The following is a 22,508-nucleotide window of genomic DNA, read 5'->3' on the forward strand; positions in this document are numbered from 1 at the left end:
GGCCTGACATCTGGTTCTCAAGACTTGGAAAACTCCTCTCAGACTCAGCTAGATGGGAATTGGGGAAGAGAGGAGAAGAGGTGGCCAAGGGATACCTGTAGCCTCTGACGCTAAGGATAAACGCCATACTGGCTAGGCCTCTGTGTTGACCGTGAGCAGGGGCCTGCCATGGTCACTCACAAGGGGACTCAAACCTGAGGGTCTCTGGAGGGTGGAATCACAACCAGAGGGCCACATTCAATCAAATAACCCTCCTCCAGCCTGGAGACTCCTGAGTTCTGTCCAACTGAGTTCATATTTAGACTCCCCATCCGGCTGGAATGCACATCCAGACGGCCTCCAACAACAGTCAGAACTCTATCCAAGATCTAATGCAGCCTGAATTCACCCCTACAGAGCCCCATTCAAAGAGAATCCATGCTCATATCTTAAGTCACAGGCCAGGTTTGGTGTATTCACTTATTTATGATCTTAACAAAGTTTTATTAAGTGCCTATTCTGTACCAGGTAGCAAGATGACTAAATGTACTTAAACTGGCAACGTAGCAAACTCCAGCACAAACCCATATTTACAGGTGGGTCAGTGAGAACCGAGAACCTGGCAACAAAGCCCAGCCGTGACCTGAGCAATCACCCAGTAAATGCTCTGATACAGGGTCCTTGAGACAGGTGTCACATTAGGAAGACTGATGCAGTCGTCTCTCGGGGGCGAACAGAGAGACGCGACCCGCTTTTCGCCACTCAGCCAGAACCCAGCCACCCAGCTGGTGCACGGCTTTAACAGGGGTGGGGATAAAGTTTACACCCATATCTGCATGTGTTTCTGTCCCATCCAAACTCAAACTCTCCCCAGAACCAAGATGAGCGCCTTCCAGGCCGCCCTTGTCCCGTGCCGCTTCCGGGAAGCAGTGCCGGGAAGAGTGAGGGTCCGGTCAAACCAGCTTCGGCAACCCGGCACTGTGCAACTACAATTCCCGAGAGGCCTTGCGCCAGGCGCCATCTTTCCGCCCCACCCGGTCAGCCCGGGTGGGCGGGCTCCTGCGTCATCGGCGCGCGCGGCAGCGGTCCTGGTCGCGGAGTGATAACATACAACTTCCCCACACCCCGCCCCCCGGGCTGTCAGTCTGAGCGCGGCGGAGCACTGGCCGAGGGGCCCGCCGGGCCGCGCCGCTATGGCGGCCGTGTTTGACCTGGACCTGGAGACGGAGGAAGGCAGCGAGGGTGAGCCAGAGTCGAGCCCCTCGGTGAGTGGTCCTCTCGGGCGCGGCTCGATCCCGGAGCCGATCCCATCCTCCAGGCGGTGGAATCGCCCTGGCTTCCCCCAGCCGGAGCGTCTCAGATCCCGGCCCCTGTTAAGCTCTGACCCGCCCTCCCTCACCCCGACCTGTCTTCCAGGCACCAGCCCCTACCCTGGTTCTCCCTTTTCTGCTCTCGGCCTCTCCTCCCCAGTGCTGGCCCATCGCCCGCCAGTTCCCATTCCTGACCCCTCCTCTCCTGGGCCAACGAGTCCAGCTTGAGGCGGGGTTGGGCGGGGTGGGGGGGGATCCCGGCGCCTTCCTTGGCTCTTACCCCTCGGTTTCTCACAGGACGTGTGTCCCCTTGCCGAGTCGAGGGCGGCTGGCCTGGAGTGAGTGAGGGTTGTGTTGGGGGAGGAGGGTATGGGCTGGGGAGGGAGACACGGGGAGTCCTGGAGCCTTGCCCCCTTTAACTCTTGTGTCAGTAGGCCTGTGGGACGCTGTGAGGAGGTGGAGCTGACCGAGACCAGTGTGAACCTGGGCCCTGAGCGCATCGGGCCCCACTGCTTCGAGCTGCTGCGTGTGCTGGGCAAGGGGGGCTATGGCAAGGTACTGGCCCTCGGTCCTCCCTGGTCTCCCTGCCCCCGTCTTGCAGCAGCAAAGGGTCTCAAAACGAATTTGGCTTATAAATCAGCCGAGCCTCCATAGAACACTGCGGTAAAAACGTAAAGGAGGGAAAGACAGAGCCTCTCAGAATCAGACAAGGTCTTTACTGCCTCACCCTTGGGCGGGCCTCGGCCTCTGGGTCTCAGTGCCAGAGCTTCAGGGTGGAGCTTTTTGAAGGAAGGATGTGGAGAGGGAGGTTGATCCTGTCTCCCCTGCCCTACAGGTGTTCCAAGTGCGAAAGGTGCAAGGCACCAACTCGGGCAAAATATATGCCATGAAAGTCCTGAGGAAGGTGAGTCATGTGTTCAGCCAACACATCCTTGCTTGGTGGCCGCCGTTCTCCAGGCACGACTTCAGGCTTCCGGAAGACGGTAGTGAACACGGTGGAGGACCTGGCCCCTGGCTTGGGCATTGGCTGGTTTATTGTCAGTTGTGGTTATGTTGTTTTGCAGTAATTCCCAGCCGTGGGCAATTTTGCCTCTATGTTTCTGAGTCACAACTAAATAAATAGGGCGCTACTGGCATCCAGTGGGTAGAGGCCAGGGCGGCTGTTCAACATCCTGCAGTGTACGAGACAGCACCCACGGCAAAGAATTACCTGCCCGAAATGTCATTAGTGCCAGGTGGAGAGGTACCTCTAGAGGATAAGTCGGTCCTTGAGAGGGATGACCACTGGCAGCAGGATTGCGGAGAGAGACAATGGAGTGATAAACGGTGGCAGAAGGGTAGTGGCAGGAGGGACTAAAGGAGCCCAAGGTGCCCATTTGCTGATTGATCCCCGCCTCTTCAGGCCAAAATTGTGCGCAACGCCAAGGACACAGCACACACGCGGGCTGAACGGAACATTCTAGAGTCAGTGAAGCACCCCTTCATTGTGGAACTGGCCTATGCCTTCCAGACTGGTGGCAAACTCTACCTCATCCTCGAGTGCCTCAGTGGTATGAGCGGGGGCCCAGCCAGGGAACCAGGGCCAGGGAACCAGCCAGGAAGCACTGGGAGCTCTGGGGGAAGCCCGGAGAGATGTGGTGTGTAGAATGGCTAGGGGGCCCCCATACCCATCCATCCATGTGTCTATCTGTGCCTTCATTCATTCATTCAGCAAACGTCTGTCCAGCACCTATTGTGTCCCTCACCTGTATTGGGGGTGGACGGGAACGGCGGGAGTTTGTACGGAAATCCAGTGGCTTGTTTTGTCCATTTCCACTACCCGTTCACGGCCTGTTCCTCTCTCCTGCGTGCCCCGTGTCGAGTCGGGTCCCAGATCCCGCTGGTTCATTCTCGGCAGTGTCCTCCATCCTCTGCACTCTCCTGAGGGGAGGGCACGGGTCAGGTTTCCTCACTGGGCCTGAGGCCTTCAGCTCACTTTCTTCCATGAACTCTCAGGGCCGTTGTCTCAGCACGGGAATTGTCCCCGGCGCTTCGTCTCACAATCCTACGGCTCCTTGTAACTGCCCCGATGAAGCCTGGCCTCCTTGGCCCGCTGCCCCCTGTTGGCCATGAAGCGGTGGGGGCCCGCTTCCCACCAGGTCCTATCTGCACAGATGAGCCCTGTGAGCTCCAGTCCCCATGTCCCTCGCAGTGCCCCCTCGATTCTCACTGTTACCGCGGGCTGCGTCCCCTCACGTTGGGAGTCATTTTGCCTCCTCTGTGAGATTTTTTGCACTAAGCTCTTGGAGCCCTTGCCTTGGTCTGGCCTATTAGAGCACCTGTGTGCATGTCTGTCTCCTCATTAGACTGAGCATCCTGAGGGCAGTGGCTGGGTCTCTTCATCTCTGTGTCCCCAGCTTCGCCCAGCACAGGGCCAGACACCGAGTAGGCGTCGGTAGATGTTTGCTGAATTGAATTGAGTCCCCACGGCAACTCTGTGAGGCAGGTAGGGCCGGAATTCTGAGTCCCACTCTCCCCAAGAAGAAACCGAGACTCCGAGAGCAAAGGTGCTGGTTCCCAGCACACAGCTGCTGACGTGTTTGTGTCACAGGCGGTGAGCTCTTCACGCATCTGGAGCGAGAGGGCATCTTCCTGGAAGACACAGCCTGGTAGGTGGTACTACCTGCCTCTCTGGAGGGGCTGCAGGGATTCCCTTCACCCCGAGCACAGCCCCACACTGCCCTTGCCTTCACCCTGTCCTGTCTCTGCAGTTTCTACTTGGCGGAGATCACACTGGCCCTGGGCCACCTGCACTCCCAAGGCATCATCTACCGGGACCTCAAACCCGAGAACATCATGCTCAACAGCCAGGGTGCGCATGCATGTGCCCCTCCCCCGCCCGTGCACCTGCACCTGCCGGGTGGGAACCTGCCGGGAGGGCTGAGGAGCACCACGTGGTGGGCCCTGACCACCCCCCACTCCAATATCCTCCTCAGGCCACATCAAACTGACGGACTTCGGACTCTGCAAGGAGTCAATCCACGAGGATGCGGTCACCCACACTTTCTGTGGCACCATTGAGTACATGTAAGCGGCAGCTGGCTGGGACCAGGGATTGGGACGACTGGCGGGAAGGGCCCAGCCCGACCAATGGTTTCCCCTGGCCCCCAGGGCCCCTGAGATTCTGGTGCGCAGTGGCCACAACCGGGCGGTGGACTGGTGGAGCCTGGGCGCCCTGATGTATGACATGCTCACCGGCTCGGCAAGTCCAGCCTCCTTGGGGTGGTGGGGGAGGGTGGTGGGAGGGGGTCCCCCTCCCGGGGCTGGGCCAGGGCCGGGGGGAGGCCCGCAAGTCTCCTCCCACCCCCTGCCTTCTCCAGCCTCCCTTCACGGCAGAGAACCGGAAGAAGACGATGGACAAGATCATCAAAGGGAAGCTGGCGCTGCCCCCCTACCTCACCCCGGATGCCCGGGACCTTGTCAAAAAGGTGCGTTCCCTCTGTCCGTGGTCCCTAGGCCCCAGTGTCTTTTAGGCCCCGCCTGGAATCCTGAGTTTCTCTGGGCTCCCTGCCGGCGCAGTATGCCTTGGGGATGAAGGCGCCCTGGCTTTGGGGTCCACAGTGCCAAGCTGGGGCGCTCACTCTGTTGCACACCAGCTGCTGACCTTGTTGCACAGATCCCTAGTCCTGGGTCCTAATCAGCCGAACGTTCACTCACGGTGAGCTAGTTGTTCTCCCATTGAGAAGGCATTCACTGGGGGTAAAAGTGGGCGGCCAGGCTCAGAGATCGGACCCCACGGCAGGGCCCTGGAGTGATGCCTGTGACCGGGTGCCTTTGTGAATGCTTCATGCGGAAGGGCCCCTCACACCAAACCTTGGAAGGCCTAAGGTTGTCCGTAGGTGGGGACCACACTCCGGAGGCCCTCCCCCCAGCGCGCACACACACACACACACACACACACCCCTCACCTTTCCTCACCCAGCCCGCCCCGAGGAACCTGGAGGAACACACAGTCAGTTTCTCTCCCCTAGAGCCTCACCCTCTGCCCTTGCCCTGCAGTTTCTGAAACGGAATCCCAGCCAGCGGATTGGGGGTGGCCCCGGGGACGCTGCTGATGTGCAGGTGGGTCTGGGAGCCCCAGGAGGGGGCAGGGCGGAGCCCCCAAAGGTGCCAGGAGGCAGGCAAGGCCTTAGGGTACAGGGAGTTTCTCTGTGAGCCAAGGAGGTGGAAATGACGGGGTGCTTGGGGGCCCTGTACCCACAGAGGCACCCTTTCTTCCGGCAAATTAACTGGGACGACCTCCTGGCTTGCCGCGTCGACCCTCCTATCAGGCCGTCTCTGGTAAGTGGAGGACCCGCTGGTCCGGGGGCAGGTGGAGGACCCATCTTGGATGCCCCCTGATCCCTCCTTGCCGCCCGGGTCTGCCCACAGCAGTCAGAGGAGGACGTGAGCCAGTTCGACACCCACTTCACGCGGCAGACGCCAGTGGACAGTCCCGACGACACGGCCCTCAGCGAGAGCGCCAACCAGGCTTTCTTGGTGAGGTCCTGGGTGGCCTGAGGGTTACGGGGGCCTGGGCAGGATTGTGGTGAAGGAGTGGCGGACACTGAGTGCCATCCGTCCCCACAGGGCTTCACATATGTGGCCCCCTCCGTCCTGGACAGCATCAAGGAGGGCTTCTCCTCTCAGCCTAAGCTGCGCTCCCCCAGGCGCCTCAACAGCAGCCCCCGGACCCCAGTCAGGTACCGCAGAGCACAGGGGAGAGTGTGCCGCTGGGGTGGGAGGCCGCTTCGGGCTTGGCTCTGCTGCCCACCCTAGGGCTGCCTCTTGGTGCTCGTCTGTGTTTTCCCACCCACCCCGGGGACCCCTTGTGGCAGGGGCTGCTTGGCTGGGCACTTGACCTTGCAGCCTCTGTGCCTAGGTGGGGCGGGCTGGGCAGTGTCGGCCCTCTGAGCCCAGGGGTGGTCCAGGCTGACGCAGCCTTGGTTTTCCCCGCAGCCCCCTGAAGTTCTCGCCCTTTGAGGGATTCCGGCCCAGCTCTGGCCCACTGGAGCCCACGGAGCCCTCTCTCGCCCCTCTCCCACCACCGCCACCCTCGAGCTCTGCTCCCCTCCCCATCCGACCCCCGTCAGGGACCAAGAAGTCTAAGAGGGGCCGTGGGCGCCCGGGACGCTGAGAGGATGGGGGACTCTGAGGGCGGGAGGGACCCTGGGCCAGTTCGAGAGACCTGGAGATGGGTCTAGGGGTACAGGAGTGAGTGTGTGTGAGAGTGTGTCTCTGCTGGGGGTGGCTGTCCCCCTGAACCAAGCCCACAAAGGGCCACAGGCTCTGGCTGTCAGGGGAGTGGCCTTGCCGCCCAACTGGCCTGCAGTTGAGCTGTGCCCTTGAAGAATTAAAATAGTGAATCATGGCACTGACCTGGCACTGACCTGGCTCTTCCTTGGACTTCTGGGGGCAGGATTGCGGGCGGGCGGCTTGTATCAGGAGGAGCCCCTGCTCAGAGACGGGGAGGGTCACTACAGGACCACAGAGCGTCGGGGCTGGAGGGGTTTTATTTCAGATGGCTGCCCAGTGTCCCTTCCTGGTGGGGACAGAGCCGCAGAGCTTTGGGGACAGAACTGCTGGGGGAGCGATCGTTTGAGACTCTTCACGGGGAGGGGGTGTGGGTGATGCTGGGTCCGGGACAGCTCGGGACACAGAGATACGGTGACAGGGGTGGACCAGCCCTTTGGCTCTTACAGAGCGGTGACATGGAGGCCCTGGCCCCCCGCCGCTTCGGCGCTGTCGTCCCAGGCTGCGCTGCCGGCGAAGGCGTGCAGGTCGCTCAGCAGGGCCTCAGCGCTGCCCCCTGAGCCTGCCGGCCCCTGGGATCTGAGGCCCAGGCCCGCTTCGATGTTATTGTCACGTGCTTCGTCAGCTGGCTCCGGGGCCTGCTGGGGGCCGGGCCCCTCTCCTGCCTGCTGCTCCTCCTCCAGGGACTCTGCCTCCTCCAGGCCGCCGGCCAGGTGGTAGTCCTCTTCCACATCCTGCGTGTCCTGCGGCTGCTCAGGGTCCTCGTCGGGCGACTCCAGCTCGGCCCGAGCCCGGAGCCAGCGGCCTGGCGGGCTGGCCCAGAGGAGGCGGCGGGTGCGGCCCCACAGCGCGGCGCTCAGGCGGGCCGGGTGGTAGTAGCCCCCCGAGTCCCGGCTGAGGCGGCACCAGGCCAGCGCCAGGCCGGTGGCCAACAGCAGGAGCAGCAGCAGCAGCACGACGACAGTGACGGAGTTGGAACCCTCACTGTCCTCGGCACTGCCGCCCGAGCCCAGGACCCCCGGCAGGGCCAGCAGTGTCCCGAGCCCTAGGGCACAGGGCAGGTCCTGTGGGGAGACAGGCGGGGGTGTGTCACCGGGGCTGGGGGTGGTCAGGCCGCGTGACTGGGTCCTCAGCTGCCTCTTGGGCAAAATGGGGACCAGTGAGCAGAAGGGCCCACGTTCTTACTGGGTCTACAAGGCCCTGGTCCTTTGAGCTGTGGCTCCGGAGCCTCTGACTCCCGCCTTTGCCACCCCAGGTGCGTTCCATGAGCCGGTGCCGCCGGGGGCCCGCGTGCCGGCTGTTCCCTCCACCCAGGATGCTCCATCCCCCGAGAGCCACACTGCTGCCGGCTCACCTTGGCCTGAAGTACTGCCCGGCCTCGCCCCTCTGCAGCCGGGCCCAGCCTGGCTCTGCTTTCCTCAGCCTGGTACTCCTCACACAGCCTGCCTCATCTGCCCCAGCAGAGAAGCGGCAAGGGCACAGCCATCTTTCAGGCTTAAGCACTATCATTTCTGGCACACACAGTAGGTGCTCAGCAAACACTGGTCAGACGTGTCAAGACTGACGCTTGCGCGGGCGCTAGATGCAGAGGGAGGGAGGGAATCTGCTCTTCCTGAGGCATGGGAATGGAGGGGCCGACTCAGACAACTGATTACCCTCCACTTGGTCAGGTCCGGGGGGGGGGTGGGGGGTCCCTGAAGCCCCTCCTCCTCTCCCACCCCCGGGCCGCCCCAGCTGCAGCATTTCCGTTCAACTCCGGTCCCTGGGGGCCTCAGGCTTGCAGGGCCTGGGGCTGGGGGAGGCGGGTGCCGCTACCAGAGGAAGCCTGCGGTCGGAACAAGGCAGGTGGGAGGTGGCGGGGGAGGGGGGCCGAGATTCGGGCAAGCCTCCCCTTCTCCCCTGGCTCTGTTCGCTCAGGCTTCAGGGATGCAGGTAGGTTCTGTGCCCAGGTCCCAGCTCACCAGCAGAACAGGTGAGAGGGTCTATCAGAGGTTCCTGAAGCGGGGCCAGGCCTGGAGAGGGGTGCTGGGGGCACACCCTGAGTCCCAGGGGGGCCCGCCTCTGAGGCAAGGTGAGAGGAAGGCCCAGCTTCTGCCCCATGCTTGCCCTGGGTCTCCCATCTCTGCCCTTGACTGACTGCTTCTGCTCTTGGGCCCCAGTGCGGGGATCCCTCCTTAGCGCCCAGGGCCCAGACATTCTCTGACCTCCTGGGGCCCCCACCGCAGGACCCGGCAGGCTCCCGTGCTCACCATCAGTCCGCCGGCCTTGGTGCCTGGGCGCCTGCCACCAGCTCTGGCCGCGTTGAGTGGAAGTGCGCTCTGGTGTGCTCAGCTGCAGCTGGGGCTCCCTGGGCGCTTCCGCTTCCTGCCCACGTACCCCACCCAGCCCTCCCTGCCATAGGCCCCTGCTGGGGGCCGCGGGCCTCTCGGGACCACCCTAACCCGCTAACCCACGCTAGAGCCTCACAGATCTCTCACTGGATGAGGCCAGGGCTGTGAAGCCTCTGGCCGGGCCTCCTTTGGGAGGCCCCAGGCACCAGTTCATAGCCCATGCAGTCCTGGGCATCCACACGTCTGGGGCCACAGTTCCTCTAGCTGGCAGAATTCAGGGAAGCAATAACTTGGTGGGGGGGAAGCCCGTGGCCCCCAGCCCTTTCTCTCAACTGTGATCCCTGTGGGCTGCCCTCATCGCCCCAGTGTTCTAGACTTCCTTTCCCAACCCGACCCTTTGCAAAGGGCAAACCTGGCTTTTAGAAAGAGAATTTTATTTGGAATGAAAATATAGAGCTTGTCCCTCCCACGTCCTCCAGGAAGAGAGCAGGGAGTGGGGGGGAGATGGTCCCTCAGAGTATAAGCTTGCCTTGATACAAAAATCCTCCACAGTGACAATGACAAGAGCCAGGCGGTGGCTCTGGCCCAGGCCCACAGGATGGGTCAGTGTGGACTGTCCCTGAACCTGGCCCAGAGGCCCCGGGCAGGGGGCAGGGGGCAGCCAGCTAGTGGTGTGACTTGCCAGCAGAGGCTGGGTGAGGAGGGCATGGAGGAGGAAGAAGTGAGGGGTGCGGCACCCCCGGGCCTGTGGTCCTATGCGTCCCCGTTCTCCATGCGGCCCAGCTGCTCCTCCAGGCGACCGATGCGCTCCCCCTGTTCCTTGACCAGCGCCCGCAGTGCCCGCAGCTCCTGCATCACCTCCTCCAGCTTCCCAGCCTCCTGCAGGGACAGCGGGAGCAGGAGTCAGGGGGTGCGCAGCTGCGGCCCTCCCCCGGTCAACAGAGGCCCTGGCCCAGGAAGGGTTCAGGCACACACACCCGCAGACCAGGGCCCCGGGGGGCACGTACCATGGCTCCAGCAAGGCTGCCGCTGGAGACGGTCGTATGGACGGACGCAGCAGAGCCGGTGGCCCCCGGGCGGGCCGAGCTGGGAGCCGCGGAAGGCCGGCTATCGGATAACACGTTGCGCCTGCTGACCTTCAGGTCCCGCTGCTTGCTGGGCACATAGGCCTCCCGCAGGGAGATGAGGATGGGGTTGGCATCCTGCCCGCTCACCCACTCCTCTGCCTCTAGGGCCGCCTCAGGCCCGGCCGTGTCAGGGTACAGATCGTCCTGGAAGAGGTCCGACTGGGCGGGGGGGCGGGGGAGGTCCGGATCAGCCGGGGGTGCCCCGTGGTAGGGTCATCTTGTCTGGACCCTGGGTAGCCACCTTCTTATCGCTCTCGGCCTCCAGGCCTGCGCCCTGTCAACCCAGCCTCCCACGCCCTGGCCCCCGTGGCCTCTGTAAAGCACAAATCTCTCGTTTCACTTCCCTTCGGGGCGAGGCCACCAACTCTCTCAGAAACCTTCCCCACACTCCTAAGCAGGGGTCAGCCACGTGGCTTCATGGGATTCTGGAAGCCCTGTGTCCCACAGATGGTAAACCCCGCCAGCCTCATTCACAGCTCTCCTCCCTGGGAGGCGCGTGGCATGCTGGAAGGTTCACTCGGTGAGCACCGGCCGAAGAATGAGGCTCCTCCAGGGTTCAAGGCTGGGCATCGGAGGCCCGGCCACATGTGGGCTGCTCCCTTCTTCGTGGGAGTCTCCGCAGCAGCCAGGCTCTCGTCCCTCTGTCCACTCTTCCCTCAGTGCCGTTTGCCTGGCTTAGACCCACCGCTGGAGGGCCACCCCCACAGCCATGTTGTCGGGTCCTGCCTTTCTGGCCATAGGGAGCCCTCCAGGCCTGCCCGGCACTTGTCCGCCTCCCGCGGCTCTTCCAGAGTGTCTCACTCCTTGTCCCACGCCTGGTACAGCCCTACGCCTGGCACAGCCCTATGCCTGGCAGTGACCCAAAGGCGTGCTGGTATCCGTCCAGCCCACTGACCACATCCACACTCAACCACGTCCCATTCACAGGCCTCAGCCCGGTCCCCACCGTGTGGCCCGTCTGCTGGGGAAGGGAGTGGGTGGGCAGGGCACCAGGTGGCCTCACCTTTCTTGGCACAGTCATGACGATGGGCTCACACTTGCGCTCGTGCAGTTTGTAGAACCTGGGAAAGGGAAGGGAGGGAGGAACCGTGGGTGGTACCTGCCCCTCGAGGGCTCCCCTGCACTCTCCACTTCTGAGCCCCATCCCAAGGCCTCCATAGTCTGACCTTGACCCTGGCCCTGCTGCCGGCCAATTCCTGCTCTTCAGCAGCCTCCCAAGATCTGACTGCTCACCCTGGCCAGCCACGGCTGATGGGGGACGACTCAGCCCTGTGCAGCCGGCCACGTGGGAGGCCCCTCTTACCGGGCGATCTCGCACTTGCTGACCTCCAGGCCCCTCTTAGGCATGCTGCCCATGCCCCTCTGGGGCTCCTTGCTAGTGAAAGTGTTCAGGAAGTGGATATAAGGGGGCTCATCTGTGATCTCGAAGTACCGGATGCTGGAGTCGCCCTGCGGAGGGGAGGCGGCAGGGGTCAGCACCCAAGCGGGCTGCCTGCTTCCCCCCTGCCCATCTGCCCTGCCTGGCCCCACCTTGCCGCAGACGTAGACCACGTTGGTGTCTGGGTCGTAAAAGGGCAGCAGCGCCCCGTTGCTCGAGTCCAGTTCCTGTAGGGCCATGGGTTCCTCAAGGTTTTCCTGCCACATGGGGTGGTGGGCAGTGAGGCCAGGCTGGAATCTTCTTTCCCTCTCCTCACCATCCAGGCCCATCAGGGCTGGCCCCAGGCCGCCTCCCACGCCAGCTGGCATGGCCCCCACCAATACCAGATGGGTTTTCTCCCACCCTCCTGGATTCCTTCCACTCCTAGGATCCCACTTTCCTGGGCCACTCCAGGCCTCTAGTCCCTACCATGTGCGAGCAGGGGGGTGCCAGGCAGCACTACCCTGTCTCAGAGGGACCCACGGAGGCCAGTACACAGCAGCGCAGGGCTGTGGGACAGAACACTTCAGGAGAAGGGCTGGGAGGCCTCCTGGAGGGGAGGGCCTCTGCACTGGGCCCCAAAGGGCCACCAGATGGGAACAGGCAAGCCAAGGAGGGAAGGGCTTTCAACTGGCAAGAACAGTGCTAGCGAGGGCCTGGAGGATGCGAGGCAGCAGGGGAGGCTGGAGGGCGAGGGGCACACAGAAGAGGCAGGCAGGGTTCCAGGTCCCGAGAGCCTCAGGTGCCAGGCTGAGCACCGCGGACCCACACACCTCTCCAGGGTGACTCCTACCTCCTTGCCCAGGTGGGGGTCCAAGTCTCAACCAAGCCTGACCCTCAGGCTGCCCGTGGCTACTCACCGGGTCCCACAGCGCCAGCTGCCGCTCGCTCATGCGGCTGAAGCCCGTGGTAAACACCTTGCCATCCGCCAGGAAGATGGCCCGCATGGGACGGGCCCCTTCGTGAGCCTTCTCCCTCTCCTATCCGGGACAGGATGGGGGGGATGCAGAGTGGTCAGTGCGGCAGCCGACAGAGCCCCCTGGCCTGTCCGCTGCCGCCCCCCAGGCGTCCGGGGCTGCGCACCGCCACCAGGGTGCCCCGGCGGGGGTCGATGACGCGCACGCTCTTGTCTTTGCAGGCGGAGCAGAAGAGGCTGCCGTTCCGGTTCCAGCTGACGTTGTAGATGAGGTCGGGGTGCAGACTGTCCAGGCGGTACAGCTCCTCCGCCGTGCCCACGTTCCAGATGAGCACCACGTTGTCACAGCCTGCCGGGCAGGGGCCATCAGGGCACTGGGCGGGCTCGGACCACCCTCCAGGAGCCACACCCGGCCCCCTGTCCGGTGGGCCTGGGAGAGGGTGTAGGTTCTGGAGCTGCGCAGGGGGGGCGGGGCGGGCGGTGCGGACCTGCGCTGAGCAGCACATTGCGGGCCGTCGGGTGCCAGGTGACAATGCCCACTCGCTTGGTGTGTCCCTCCAGCAGCACCACTGGCTCTGTGAGCGGGGCGGTGAGCCCGTTTTCCGGGATCTGCCACACCTGCGGGGCGTGGGGGTTGCGAGGGAGAAGCCAGTTGAGGCCTCTGCTTGGCCCTCGCTGCTGGCAGCCTCGAGCCACACCTGTGACCCGGGCCCAACCACAGCCCCGTGCCTCACCATGACTGTACAGTCCTCTGAGCCACTGGCAATGACTTCGTCGTTGTGGGGACACCAATCGATGTCCAGGACGGGTCCAGTGTGTCCACACACCGTCGGGTAGGCCTTGTCAATGCGGCCCGTCTGCGGGCACGAGAGGGGCAGTCAAGGGGGAGAAGGAAATGTTTGTTGCCTCTGACCCTGACTCTGTGGTAGTAAACCTCTCTCCATCCGGGCTAACACCTCTTTTAGGCAATAAATCTGCATCATGACACCTGTCCACAGTGGAGTAGGGATGGGCGAGTTACGGAAAGTGAGGTCTGGCAGGTGTGGCCCGTCTCCAGTCCTCACCCCAGCCCTCACAGAGCCCACCTTGCTCAGGGGGAGCACCAGGAAGGCACCCCCGCCGCTGGCCTCCACGATCACAGCCAGGAATTTGGGATTGACGGCGCAGAAGGTGCTGTCCCAGGTGACACGGGACACTCGAATATCTTCATAGCACTGGTCATTCTTGACTGGTTGTCCAAACACATGCCGGAATTTGCTCTGTCTGACCACTTTGCGGAAGGACATGTCTGCAGGGCAGGGAGGCTTCCATCAGCCCTCACCCATCCCAACAGCCCTCAACCCTCCCAGGGCAAGGGAGGTGAGGAGGACTCCACCGGGTCTTGGCTTTCAGTTTCCACAGTTACAGAACGCGGTCACAGGTGCAGACCCTGCCACCCATCAAGGGGGCATCGAGGTGGGTGGGGCAGCGAACTGACCCAAGGCCCACACTGTTGAGTCCAGAGGGGCTTTCCAGGACCCTAGCCAGGCGCCTCCCCGGCTCTGGTATGTGTGGGGGAGGTGGGAGGTGCGGAAGGCAGGGCAAGCTTAGCTCCTCTGTGCGTCCGAGTCAGTTCCAAACGAGCTCCTTCCTGCCCAGGATTTGGAAGCTGGGTGATGGGGAAAGGTCTCCCGTGTGGAGCCGCGCTAGGCCCGAGTTCTGAGCCCGGGGGAATGTGCAGTGGCTGCAGAAATGTGCAGGGAGCTGCAGGGAGCCCCAGGCCGGCCCAGGGGGCCTGGCAGGGACTGGGCGGGGGATCAGGATGCCGCTCCTGGCCCGCAGAGCATCCTAGGGCGTCCTCGGAGCGGGATCCAAGGTGAACCTAGAGGGGGAAACGCTAGGCGGCCACAGGGAGTTGGGGCTGAGGGTGGAGCGCCGCGGAGGGTAAGGGCTCCTCGGACTCGCGACCCCCCACCCCAGCCTCTCGCGGCTCCGCCCCGCAGCCCCGCCCGGTCCCGCGCTCGCGCTCCCAGCTCCGGCCCGCCGCGCTCACCGGGGACGCCGGGGGCTGCGGCACCGGCCTCGGGCGGCTCCGGATCCCGGCCTCTGGGAAGCAGGAAGCGGGAATCAGGAAGTGACAGAGGAGCCGGGGACGGGGGGCGGGGGGGCGGGGCGGGGCGGGGGCTCGCGGGGGCGGGGCCGAGGTCACGCGCGCAGGGGCGGGGCGGGAGACTGCGAGCGGGCCCCGGAGGCCCGGATCGCTGGAGCTAGGGGAGCGCAGGGGCGGTGCCTGGGCGAGCCCCGCCCTTCGGGCTCCCGGTCCCTCCCGGGCGAAGGGGCGGAGATAGGGTTGGGGGTCGGAGGGGCCGTGGGTGCGGGTTGGGGGGGCGCCTTTCCGGTCCTGCTCCTCTGGCCGTGCCCTCGGGATTGTCAGGATTGGACAGAGCCCAGCGCAGACATCCAGGTGCCCCAGTCCACCCCCGGCTCCGATATACAGTATCCGGTCTGACAGTCGATATATTCACGTGCCTCTTTTTAAAGGTTACAAAATTACACGCTCGTGATGAACAATGTAAATACAGCAGCGGTGTTTGGAGGGGCGCGTGGAAGGCCCCAGCCAACCCACTTTTTTCGGTGAACACCTCTGGGGCCTGCTGAGCCTCCTTATTAAAAATAGAAATGGGAACATGCCCCTACCAGATCCCAGGCTAGTGGTCTGTCCGCAGATGACCCCTCTTAGCTAGCTCCTGGGACAGGGGTCCAAACTGGCCTCCTCAGATCTACCCATCCCTGTCCCTGTCTCACCTCGGGGGGAACTTAAGTGTCTCTGTAAGTCCAACAGGCACAAACTGTCACCTCTGCCTGGGGCGCGTTTCCCTAGCGGTCGGGGCCCCCTCCCTCATCTTCCGTGTGATGGTCAGGGTCCCTTTCCCTGAAAAAGAGAGGTGGATGGGAAGAGGAAGGAAGAGCAAAGCCAGCAGGAGACTTGTCTGGGGCTGCAGGAGGCCCCCGTGTGTCTCACACAGGCTGGGACGTTCACCCTCTTAACCCCTTCCCACTCCCTGATGAGGAAACAGCTCAGAGGGGAGGGGAGCCTGTCCCAGGTCACCCTACCAAGATTTAGTCCCCATCTGTTTGGCTCCAAAGTCCTTGCTTTTCCCTCTGTTCCACACACCCCGGGACAGGCTGACCCTTCCAAAAAAGGACAGGAATGAGGGTGCTTTGGAAAAGGGAATGCAGCTACTAAGCCTGTTTCTCCAATGTGCCCTCCAGGCAACAGCCAGGAGTTGTTTAAAGCCCAAACTAGACTCTCTCCACACTCCTCACTGTCACACTTGAAATAACTTTAGTCCTTGTGCCCCCCGCCCCCCATACATTACCTTCCTCTGTCCTCTCCTGGCACGTGGCCCAGTGACACTGATCCTCCTGAAACAAACCCCCTTCTTTCCCACACCAGGGCCTGGGTACATCCTGTTCCGTCCGTCTGGAAACTCTCCCCCCAGACTGTGAAAAGGCTCCATCTCTCACTTTCTGCAGGTCTCAGACCACCCCTTGCTGGTCACTCTCTGACCCGTACTTGTTCCTCCTGCCTCCTCCTTAATCCCTGTCTGAGGTTCTACTATGTAATTATTTGTGTATTTGCTTTTTGTCTGCCCTGCCCCACTAGAATGTCAGCAAACTGAGGGTAGCACTTTGTCCTTGTTCCCACTGTATCCCCAGCACCCAGAAGGAGACCTAGCGCACCGCGTGGGGTCAAGTCCTGTACGCTGAATGAATGAATGAATGAACAGCAGTCCTGAATGTAGAATTGAAAATGTTCATATTCACAACGCAGAATAAATGCACCTCTCAGCTGGAGAAGGGGCGTGTCTCCTAGAGGGCAGCAGGAGCCCCCCTCCCCAGGGTGTTAGGGGTGAGGTAGATGGACTATAGAATGTCACGGAGGAGCCCTGCCTTCACCCTCTCTGGCCTTGGGTGTCCATATTCCTCTAACACAAAACCCTCTTCTGGGGGTCACCAGTAGAACTCCTCTTCATCCCACAAAACCCTTCATAACACCGCTCTTTCTCCTGGATAGCAATTCCCCTTATGGAGGAGATTTGCCCTTGGGACCTTGGAGGTGGGGCTTCCCCACTCTCCCAAAGGCTGGGTTTGAAATGGGGACCAGAGGTGAAGGCAGGTGGCAGGCACTGGGGGTTTCGTGCCTGCTCTGCATGTCCTGTTGGAAAAGCTTTGGGACTGCTCTCTGGGGGAAAGGGGGAAGGGCACTGCAGAGCGCCCCGAGAAGGACTCCAGTCCAGACCCTAGCTCCAGGGGCTATGCACCCAGTGGGGTGGTACATTTCTCGAAGAAGTGGAAAGCAGTACAATGGAGGAGACAATGCCTAGTCAAGAGCCATGTGGGCTCTGGTCCTTGGGTGACTGTCAGTCCTAGGCCTGGGTGAGTCTTGGGGATGCCCATAGGTATAATTACATTAGTGGCTAACAAATTATTCAGCACTTACTCTTTGCCAGGCAAGGATCCAAGTACTTCATAGAGATGAACACTCCTAAGGAATGGGGACCCTTGATCTGATCCCCATTTTACAGATGAGGAAACTGAGTCTCAAAGAAGCCAAGGGCCTTGCTGAAGATCCCACAGCTGGTGAATGGTGGAGCTGGGATTCAAAAGACCCCCCAAGGGGCACCCGAGGTCATGTCCCCCACTCCATGTGGCCATGTGTCCCTAGAATGGAGGGCTGGCCAGAAGGTCACCTAGCAAGTGCTCAATAAATGAATGAATTCAACAAATTTGTGCCCATTCAGAAATCTCTCTCCCGCAGCCTCAGTGTCCACATTCCCGTCGGCAGGAAATGCTAGAATTAGGGGCGCCCCAGCATTGCCACTGTTGAGCCTGCTTCCATCCCCGGGCCCAGCCCTCGAAAGGGGAACGAAAGGGGAACACCACCGCCCCGTTCTAGCTCAGGAGAACGCTGAGGTGCCGAGCAACCCGGATCCAGATCTCCCTGCAGCTCTCCAGGCCCCGCGCCCTGCCTGCTGCCTTTTTCAGACAGAGGCAGACCTGGAAGGGCTGCACAGAAACATCTGTCGTCTACACCAGCGGTCAGGGCAGCTCAAAGGATGGAAGGGGGCGGGTGTTGGGGTCAGTTAAAAGGGGGAAGGACTCATGGTTCTGGAGCACAGTGCGGGGAGGGAAAGCTGGGTGAAGGGGGCAGCCAGAAGAGAGCGCCGGTGTGAAAGGGAAGGGGGGTACAGAAATGAGAACTTCAACGCTTCCTCCTTTTTCTTGCAGTGTCTGCAGCTTGAGAGGGAAGAGGGGGCTCGACCTCCTGGGGGCCTGTACCCAGAGCTCTCTCTGGTCCCCAGAGCTCTCTCTTTGGCTGTCCCCCACCGCCCCCCACCACCCCCAGCCTGTGGGTTGAGGGCAAAGAAGGGGCTCAGCTGGTGGCGGGACCAGGACACTCTGTAGACTGGGTGGCAGGTGGCTGGGTTGGGTGGACACTAGTCGCGCCCTTGAGTGGAGGGCGCAGACGCTGAAGTCCTCTGCAGCCATGAGAGGCGCAGAGTTGGCTTCGTGCTGTCTCAGGCTCCCCGGGGGAGGCTGAGGCCCAGAACTGGTCACAGGCACAGCTGATCTGTCTCAAAGCTCCCAGGGGCCAGGCCAGGAGGCATCTCCTCCCATCTGACTCCAGCCCCTGCAAGGGACCTTTCTAGACAGCCGTGAGGGTAGGACTTCTGATTCCCGAGGCCCCACTGTGTGCCAGGCTCTAGCTGAGCGCCCCCCACACTTTCTGACTTAACCCCTGCACCTGGCGGATGCGGCAGAAGCTGAGAGGGTAAAGCGGCTTAGCCAGAGTCACGGGAGCCTGAGTGGAATCCGGGCTTGGTAGCTCTGGCCTCCGCTCCCACTGCCTTGCTGAGGGAAGACCGCCGAAGGTCTCACCACCTGTTGTGGGCAAGGGGCCCGGCCAGCCTGCCTGGGCTCCTAGGCCCCAGGGTCCTGCAGGCTCTTGAATGCCCTCCCTGTCTGCAGGGACTTCCTCCCTTGGCGTCCGCGGGCCCCACTGTTACAGGGTCAGAGAGGGAGGAGCAGAGGGAGAGAAGGAGCAAAGGGAGGCCGGCGCATGCGCGGGGAGGTCGCCCCTGCTGGCGGTCTCCTGCAGGACTGAGGCTGGGGGAGCCGGTCCGGGGGGTCTGGGCTGTCGGGGACAGAGGCCCCCCCCCACCCCCCCGGAGACCACCGGCTCCGACTGCTGGGCCACTGGGTGAAGGGGATAAGTGGGACCTGAGTGGGGACAAGACGTTTGCGACAAACTGCCTGGGACATTTGGGTGCTTCATTTTTCACTTCCCCAAGGTCCTCCTGCCAGGCCCCGGGGACTGGGTGGGGTTTTCCACAATGACGTCCTCCATGGCTCCCCTCTGCTCTGACTGGCTGCTTCGTTTGTCCCCCTCAGGTTCTTCCCCTGCCCTGATGGGCCTGGGCTTTCCAGGACCCTCACGTGGGGCCTGTCTCCTCTGGGGGGACACTGCTGGGGCTTTCTCCCTCACAGGCAGCAGGCACAGCTGGGTTCTCGGGGGCTTCTGGGGTGGGATCTGTGGAGGGAGCAGAGGAAGCTTCATCATGGGGCCTGGGGGCTGAACCAGAAGGGGGTCCGGGGATCTGGGCCTTAGGGCTCTCTTGTGCCTGAACCACAACGTCCAAATGGGGCTGGGCCTCATGGTTCACCTGGGGCTGAGCTGAGGAGTTCAGCTGAGGCTGGACCACAAAATCTGACTGTGGGGGGGCCACAGGCTCCAACTGTGGCTGGGCAGAGGAGTCTGCCTGTGGGGGGGCCGCAGTCTCCAATTGTGGCTGGGCTGTGGGGTCCGCCTGTTGGGGGGCCACAGGTTCCAACTGTGGCTGGGTTGTGGGGTCCACCTGTGGAGGTGCCACAGAATCCAGTTGTGGAGGAGCCACAGAATCCAACTGTGGCTGGGCTGTGGGGTCCACCCGTGGGGCGGCCACAGAATCCAGCTGTGGCTGGGCTGTGGGGTCTGCCCGTGGGGCGGCCACAGAATCCAACTGTGGCTGGGCCATGGGCCCTGGCGAAGTGTGGCCCCCAGAATCCACTTGGGTCTGTGGCTCGGCCAGCGTGAAGCTGCCGGGCCATTCTTCACAGAGAGCCGCCGCGAAGGAGGAGAGCACAGCGCGCAGCAGGGCGCGCAGGTCGGCACTGGCCAGGAGGCAGAGGAAGGGACTGAGGCAGCTGTTGAGCAGGGTCAGGTAGTCGGAGTAGACCAGGGCCTCCCAGAGCAGGTAGCCGGGGTAGACGTCCCACAGGAAGGCCAGGTACAGCAGCTGCGCCAGGTGGTAGGGCAGCCGCAAGACCACGTAGGCGGACAGGACGGTCTGGGCCACGCGGGCAAAGCCACGGGAGGCCGCGGGCCTCGGCCGGCGGCAGCAGGTCTTGCAGGCGGTGGCGGCCTGGGTGAGCACGTGGCAGACGAGCAGCAGGAGGAAAGGCAGGAAGCCCCCCAGGATCTCGAGCATCCGCAGGGGCAGCTCCTCGCTGTCCCAAAAGTCCAGGCAGATGACCAGGTCGTACCACCAGTCGGTGGCCTCCGGGAAGACCAGCCAGGGCACACTGAAGAGCGTGGCCAGCACCCAGACGCCGGCGCAGACCCAGAGGGGCAGGCGGGCTGGGCGGTGCCCCGGGTACCAGCGCGGGCACAGCGCCAGCAGGCAGCGGTCCACGCTAAGCGCCGCCAGCAGGAAGAGGCCGGAGGAGTAGGATACACCCCACAGGAAGTAGTAGAAGCGGCAGGCCGCCGTCCCCAGCGGCCAGTGTCCTCCCCGCTGGATCTCCAGGATCTGGAAGGCCGCCGCCGCCAGGAACAGAAAATCCGAGAGGGCCAGGCTGAGCAGGAGCAGGGCAAGCCGCCTGCCCGCTCCCTGCCGGGCCTGCGAGCCAGCCAGCCACGCCATGAGCCCATTGGCTGGCAGCCCCAGGAGCAGCAGGGCCACCAGGAAGACCGTGTCCCAGACACCCTGGGGATAGTAGTCTTCATCGTCTGGCTCTGTGCGGGGCCTGAGGCCGGCGGCACCCGGGTCGGCTTCCATTGCGGTGTCCGTCCGAGGTCCCCTGTGTGCTGTCCACAGGGCGGGCGCCTGATGGATCAGTGGAATCATGAGGGACTGAGTATGAGAGAGAGGGTGCTGTGTATCTCCAGGCAAGTCACTGTCCTTCTCTGAGCCATCATCACCGCCTTTTGGGTGGTTAGCCTCGGCCGGGGCCTTTAAGTAGACGACGCCACCTAGTCTTCAGACAATCCATTTTACAGGAGAGGGAAGGAAGGTTCAGAGGATCGGTGACTTGCCCAAGGTCAGAGGCAGGACAGAGGCTCCAGGCCTGAAACTCACACCTAACCATTCTGCCACTCGGAATCCCAGTGCCCCCGATAGAGTTGGCTTTCAAACATATTTTTAAAGTTGGGGCGCCTGGGTGGCTCAGTGGGTTAAGCCGCTGCCTTCAGCTCAGGTCATGATCTCAGGGTCCTGGGATCGGGTCCCCCATCGGCCTCTCTGCTCAGCAGGGAGCCTGCTTTCTCCCCTCTCTCTCTCTCTCTCTGTCTGCCTCTCTGCCTACTTGTGATCTCTCTGTCAAATAAATAAATGAAATCTTTAGAAAAAAAGAAAAAAAAACATATTTTTAAAGCTGTGAATGTTTTCTTCAAATAAAATAGCACAGCAGAGCTCCCACATGAACAAGAAGGGAGTGCTCAGATTAAAGGAAGGGGAGCACCCCTGGGGCTCCAGGGAGGACACTTTGTGCAAACTACTTGGTCAGATCGCCGCAGGCCCTTTCCCATCTGGTATCCTGGCATTCGAGTGCTTTAAGATCCCCAGACGGGGGGTGGTGGTGGGGGGGAGCCAGGACCCCATGGGCCCGTAGGAGTCCCAGGATCCTGGGCCAGAGGAGACCCTCCCCGAAGCATGTGCAGTGCCTGAACTCAGGTGGGGTCTGCGGCTCAGGCCAGGACAGCCGTCCCGGAAGCAGCTCGACCCTCTTCATCACCCTCGACCTCCCTCTGGGGGCCTGTCCTCATTCTCACAGCTCAGGCAGAAGGTGGTCCTCTGAGGCCACCAGACAGAAGGGGTCGGGGCTGAGCGGCGTGATGAGGATAGAGTGACTGGGACCCTGGAGGCCTGCTGCCTCTCCCACCCAGCCTCCACCTTCCTCACAGACCTTATGGGTGGAGGGACTTTCCCTCTGAGGGTGGAGAAGGTGCTGAGGGCTGAGTCAAGGGAGTGTGTAGACAGCCCCCAAAGTCCGGCTCCTGCCTGTGCCCACCACTCCGGCCCGTCTGCCTGTAGCCCGGGGCTCTCCTCCCCACTAAGCCTCTTCCTCAGGCAGACCCTGCTCTGCCAGCTCCAGCCTCTGCTGGATCATAGCCCTGAGCTGCCCTGAGCCCCCACAGGTGAGGCCTGGCTTACCTGTGAGGTGCAGTCTGGGGCGTGCCTGCCTGCCCAGGGGTCCAGCCATCCGCGGGGCCCCACGCCAGCAGGGCCTGCTGCAAGGCGCCCGGCGGCGCTAAGGCGGCCGGCATGAAACCCAAGCTGAGAAGACATCAATCATTCATGGGGCTGCTCGCCGGGAAACCCTAACCCCGGCCTAGCAGGGCCAAGTGACCAGCCAGGCCACCCCATCCCTGACAGAGCCAGAGGGCTAAAACCTCCTCACCCTGGGCCCGGCTGCATCCGAGCTGCCTCCGAGCAGGCTCTGGGTTCCCCCCGCCTCTAGGGTCCACCTCTTCTGACATCCCCTCCATGTCCCTCACTCTGGCATTCAAGGCCTCTGGGATTGGGCCTCCCTTCTGCCATTTCAGACACCCTCTGCTCTGGCCACAATGTCCCGCCGACAGGGGGCTGCAGTGGGCGACTCATCCTGGTCTCTCCCTTCTCCCAGCTTTTGCCCACTGTCTGCCTCCTGACGGGACTTCCCTTGTCCTCTCTTAGCTAAGTCCTGCCCATGTCACACGACTGGATTTGGGGACTGGAGTCAAGGACAGAGAGTCCCTGCCTCTTCAGCGATATGCCCCCCCCAACCTCCCCCGCTCCTGTTTCATAGACAAGGCGACAGAGAGGTGAACTTGCTGGGCCTCCCAGCTCGTGGGGGGCGGAGCAAGAGTCCTAAGCT

The 22,508-nt window shown here is 62.5% G+C and overlaps 4 protein-coding genes across 6 annotated transcripts; 1 reads left to right on the top strand and 3 right to left on the bottom strand.

The window, feature by feature from the left end:
* Positions 1–1,086: 1,086 nt before the first annotated feature.
* On the top strand, positions 1,087–8,095 carry RPS6KB2 (ribosomal protein S6 kinase B2). 3 transcript variants are annotated; one of them, XM_059149369.1, is made up of 15 exons: positions 1,087–1,244; positions 1,587–1,627; positions 1,721–1,844; positions 2,125–2,193; positions 2,692–2,839; positions 3,880–3,937; positions 4,040–4,140; positions 4,265–4,355; positions 4,440–4,530; positions 4,649–4,756; positions 5,328–5,390; positions 5,532–5,609; positions 5,700–5,807; positions 5,898–6,010; positions 7,816–8,095. In XM_059149369.1, the coding sequence occupies exons 1-15, from the start codon at positions 1,173–1,175 to the stop codon at positions 7,826–7,828; spliced, it is 1,278 nt and encodes a 425-aa protein (XP_059005352.1). In that variant the 5' UTR covers positions 1,087–1,172; the 3' UTR covers positions 7,829–8,095. The 3 variants fall into 3 exon arrangements, with proteins under 3 accessions (XP_059005352.1, XP_059005334.1, XP_059005342.1); XM_059149351.1 differs by lacking the exon at positions 7,816–8,095 and adding an exon at positions 6,267–6,685; XM_059149359.1 differs by lacking the exon at positions 7,816–8,095 and adding an exon at positions 6,267–6,685 and having other exon boundaries at positions 1,724–1,844.
* Positions 6,803–9,160, bottom strand: PTPRCAP (protein tyrosine phosphatase receptor type C associated protein). The gene is made up of 2 exons (XM_059149376.1): positions 8,810–9,160; positions 6,803–7,624 (listed from the first exon to the last, which is right to left on the bottom strand). The coding sequence occupies exons 1-2, from the start codon at positions 8,810–8,812 to the stop codon at positions 7,004–7,006; spliced, it is 624 nt and encodes a 207-aa protein (XP_059005359.1). The 5' UTR covers positions 8,813–9,160; the 3' UTR covers positions 6,803–7,003.
* A 147-nt stretch (positions 9,161–9,307) lies between these two features.
* Positions 9,308–14,493, bottom strand: CORO1B (coronin 1B). Its single transcript, XM_059149340.1, has 11 exons — positions 14,383–14,493; positions 13,436–13,638; positions 13,085–13,207; positions 12,839–12,968; positions 12,518–12,699; positions 12,295–12,414; positions 11,548–11,652; positions 11,321–11,466; positions 11,021–11,078; positions 9,898–10,176; positions 9,308–9,769 (listed from the first exon to the last, which is right to left on the bottom strand). The coding sequence occupies exons 2-11, from the start codon at positions 13,634–13,636 to the stop codon at positions 9,644–9,646; spliced, it is 1,470 nt and encodes a 489-aa protein (XP_059005323.1). The 5' UTR covers positions 13,637–13,638; positions 14,383–14,493; the 3' UTR covers positions 9,308–9,643.
* A 4,311-nt stretch (positions 14,494–18,804) lies between these two features.
* On the bottom strand, positions 18,805–21,918 carry GPR152 (G protein-coupled receptor 152). Its single transcript, XM_059142246.1, has 4 exons — positions 21,806–21,918; positions 19,322–20,630; positions 19,125–19,249; positions 18,805–19,004 (listed from the first exon to the last, which is right to left on the bottom strand). The coding sequence occupies exons 1-4, from the start codon at positions 21,916–21,918 to the stop codon at positions 18,827–18,829; spliced, it is 1,725 nt and encodes a 574-aa protein (XP_058998229.1). The 3' UTR covers positions 18,805–18,826.
* Between the last annotated feature and the right edge of the window lie 590 nt (positions 21,919–22,508).

The sequence above is a fragment of the Mustela lutreola genome, chromosome 1, assembly GCF_030435805.1.
Source record: "Mustela lutreola isolate mMusLut2 chromosome 1, mMusLut2.pri, whole genome shotgun sequence".
NCBI classification, from domain to species: Eukaryota; Metazoa; Chordata; class Mammalia; order Carnivora; family Mustelidae; genus Mustela; species Mustela lutreola.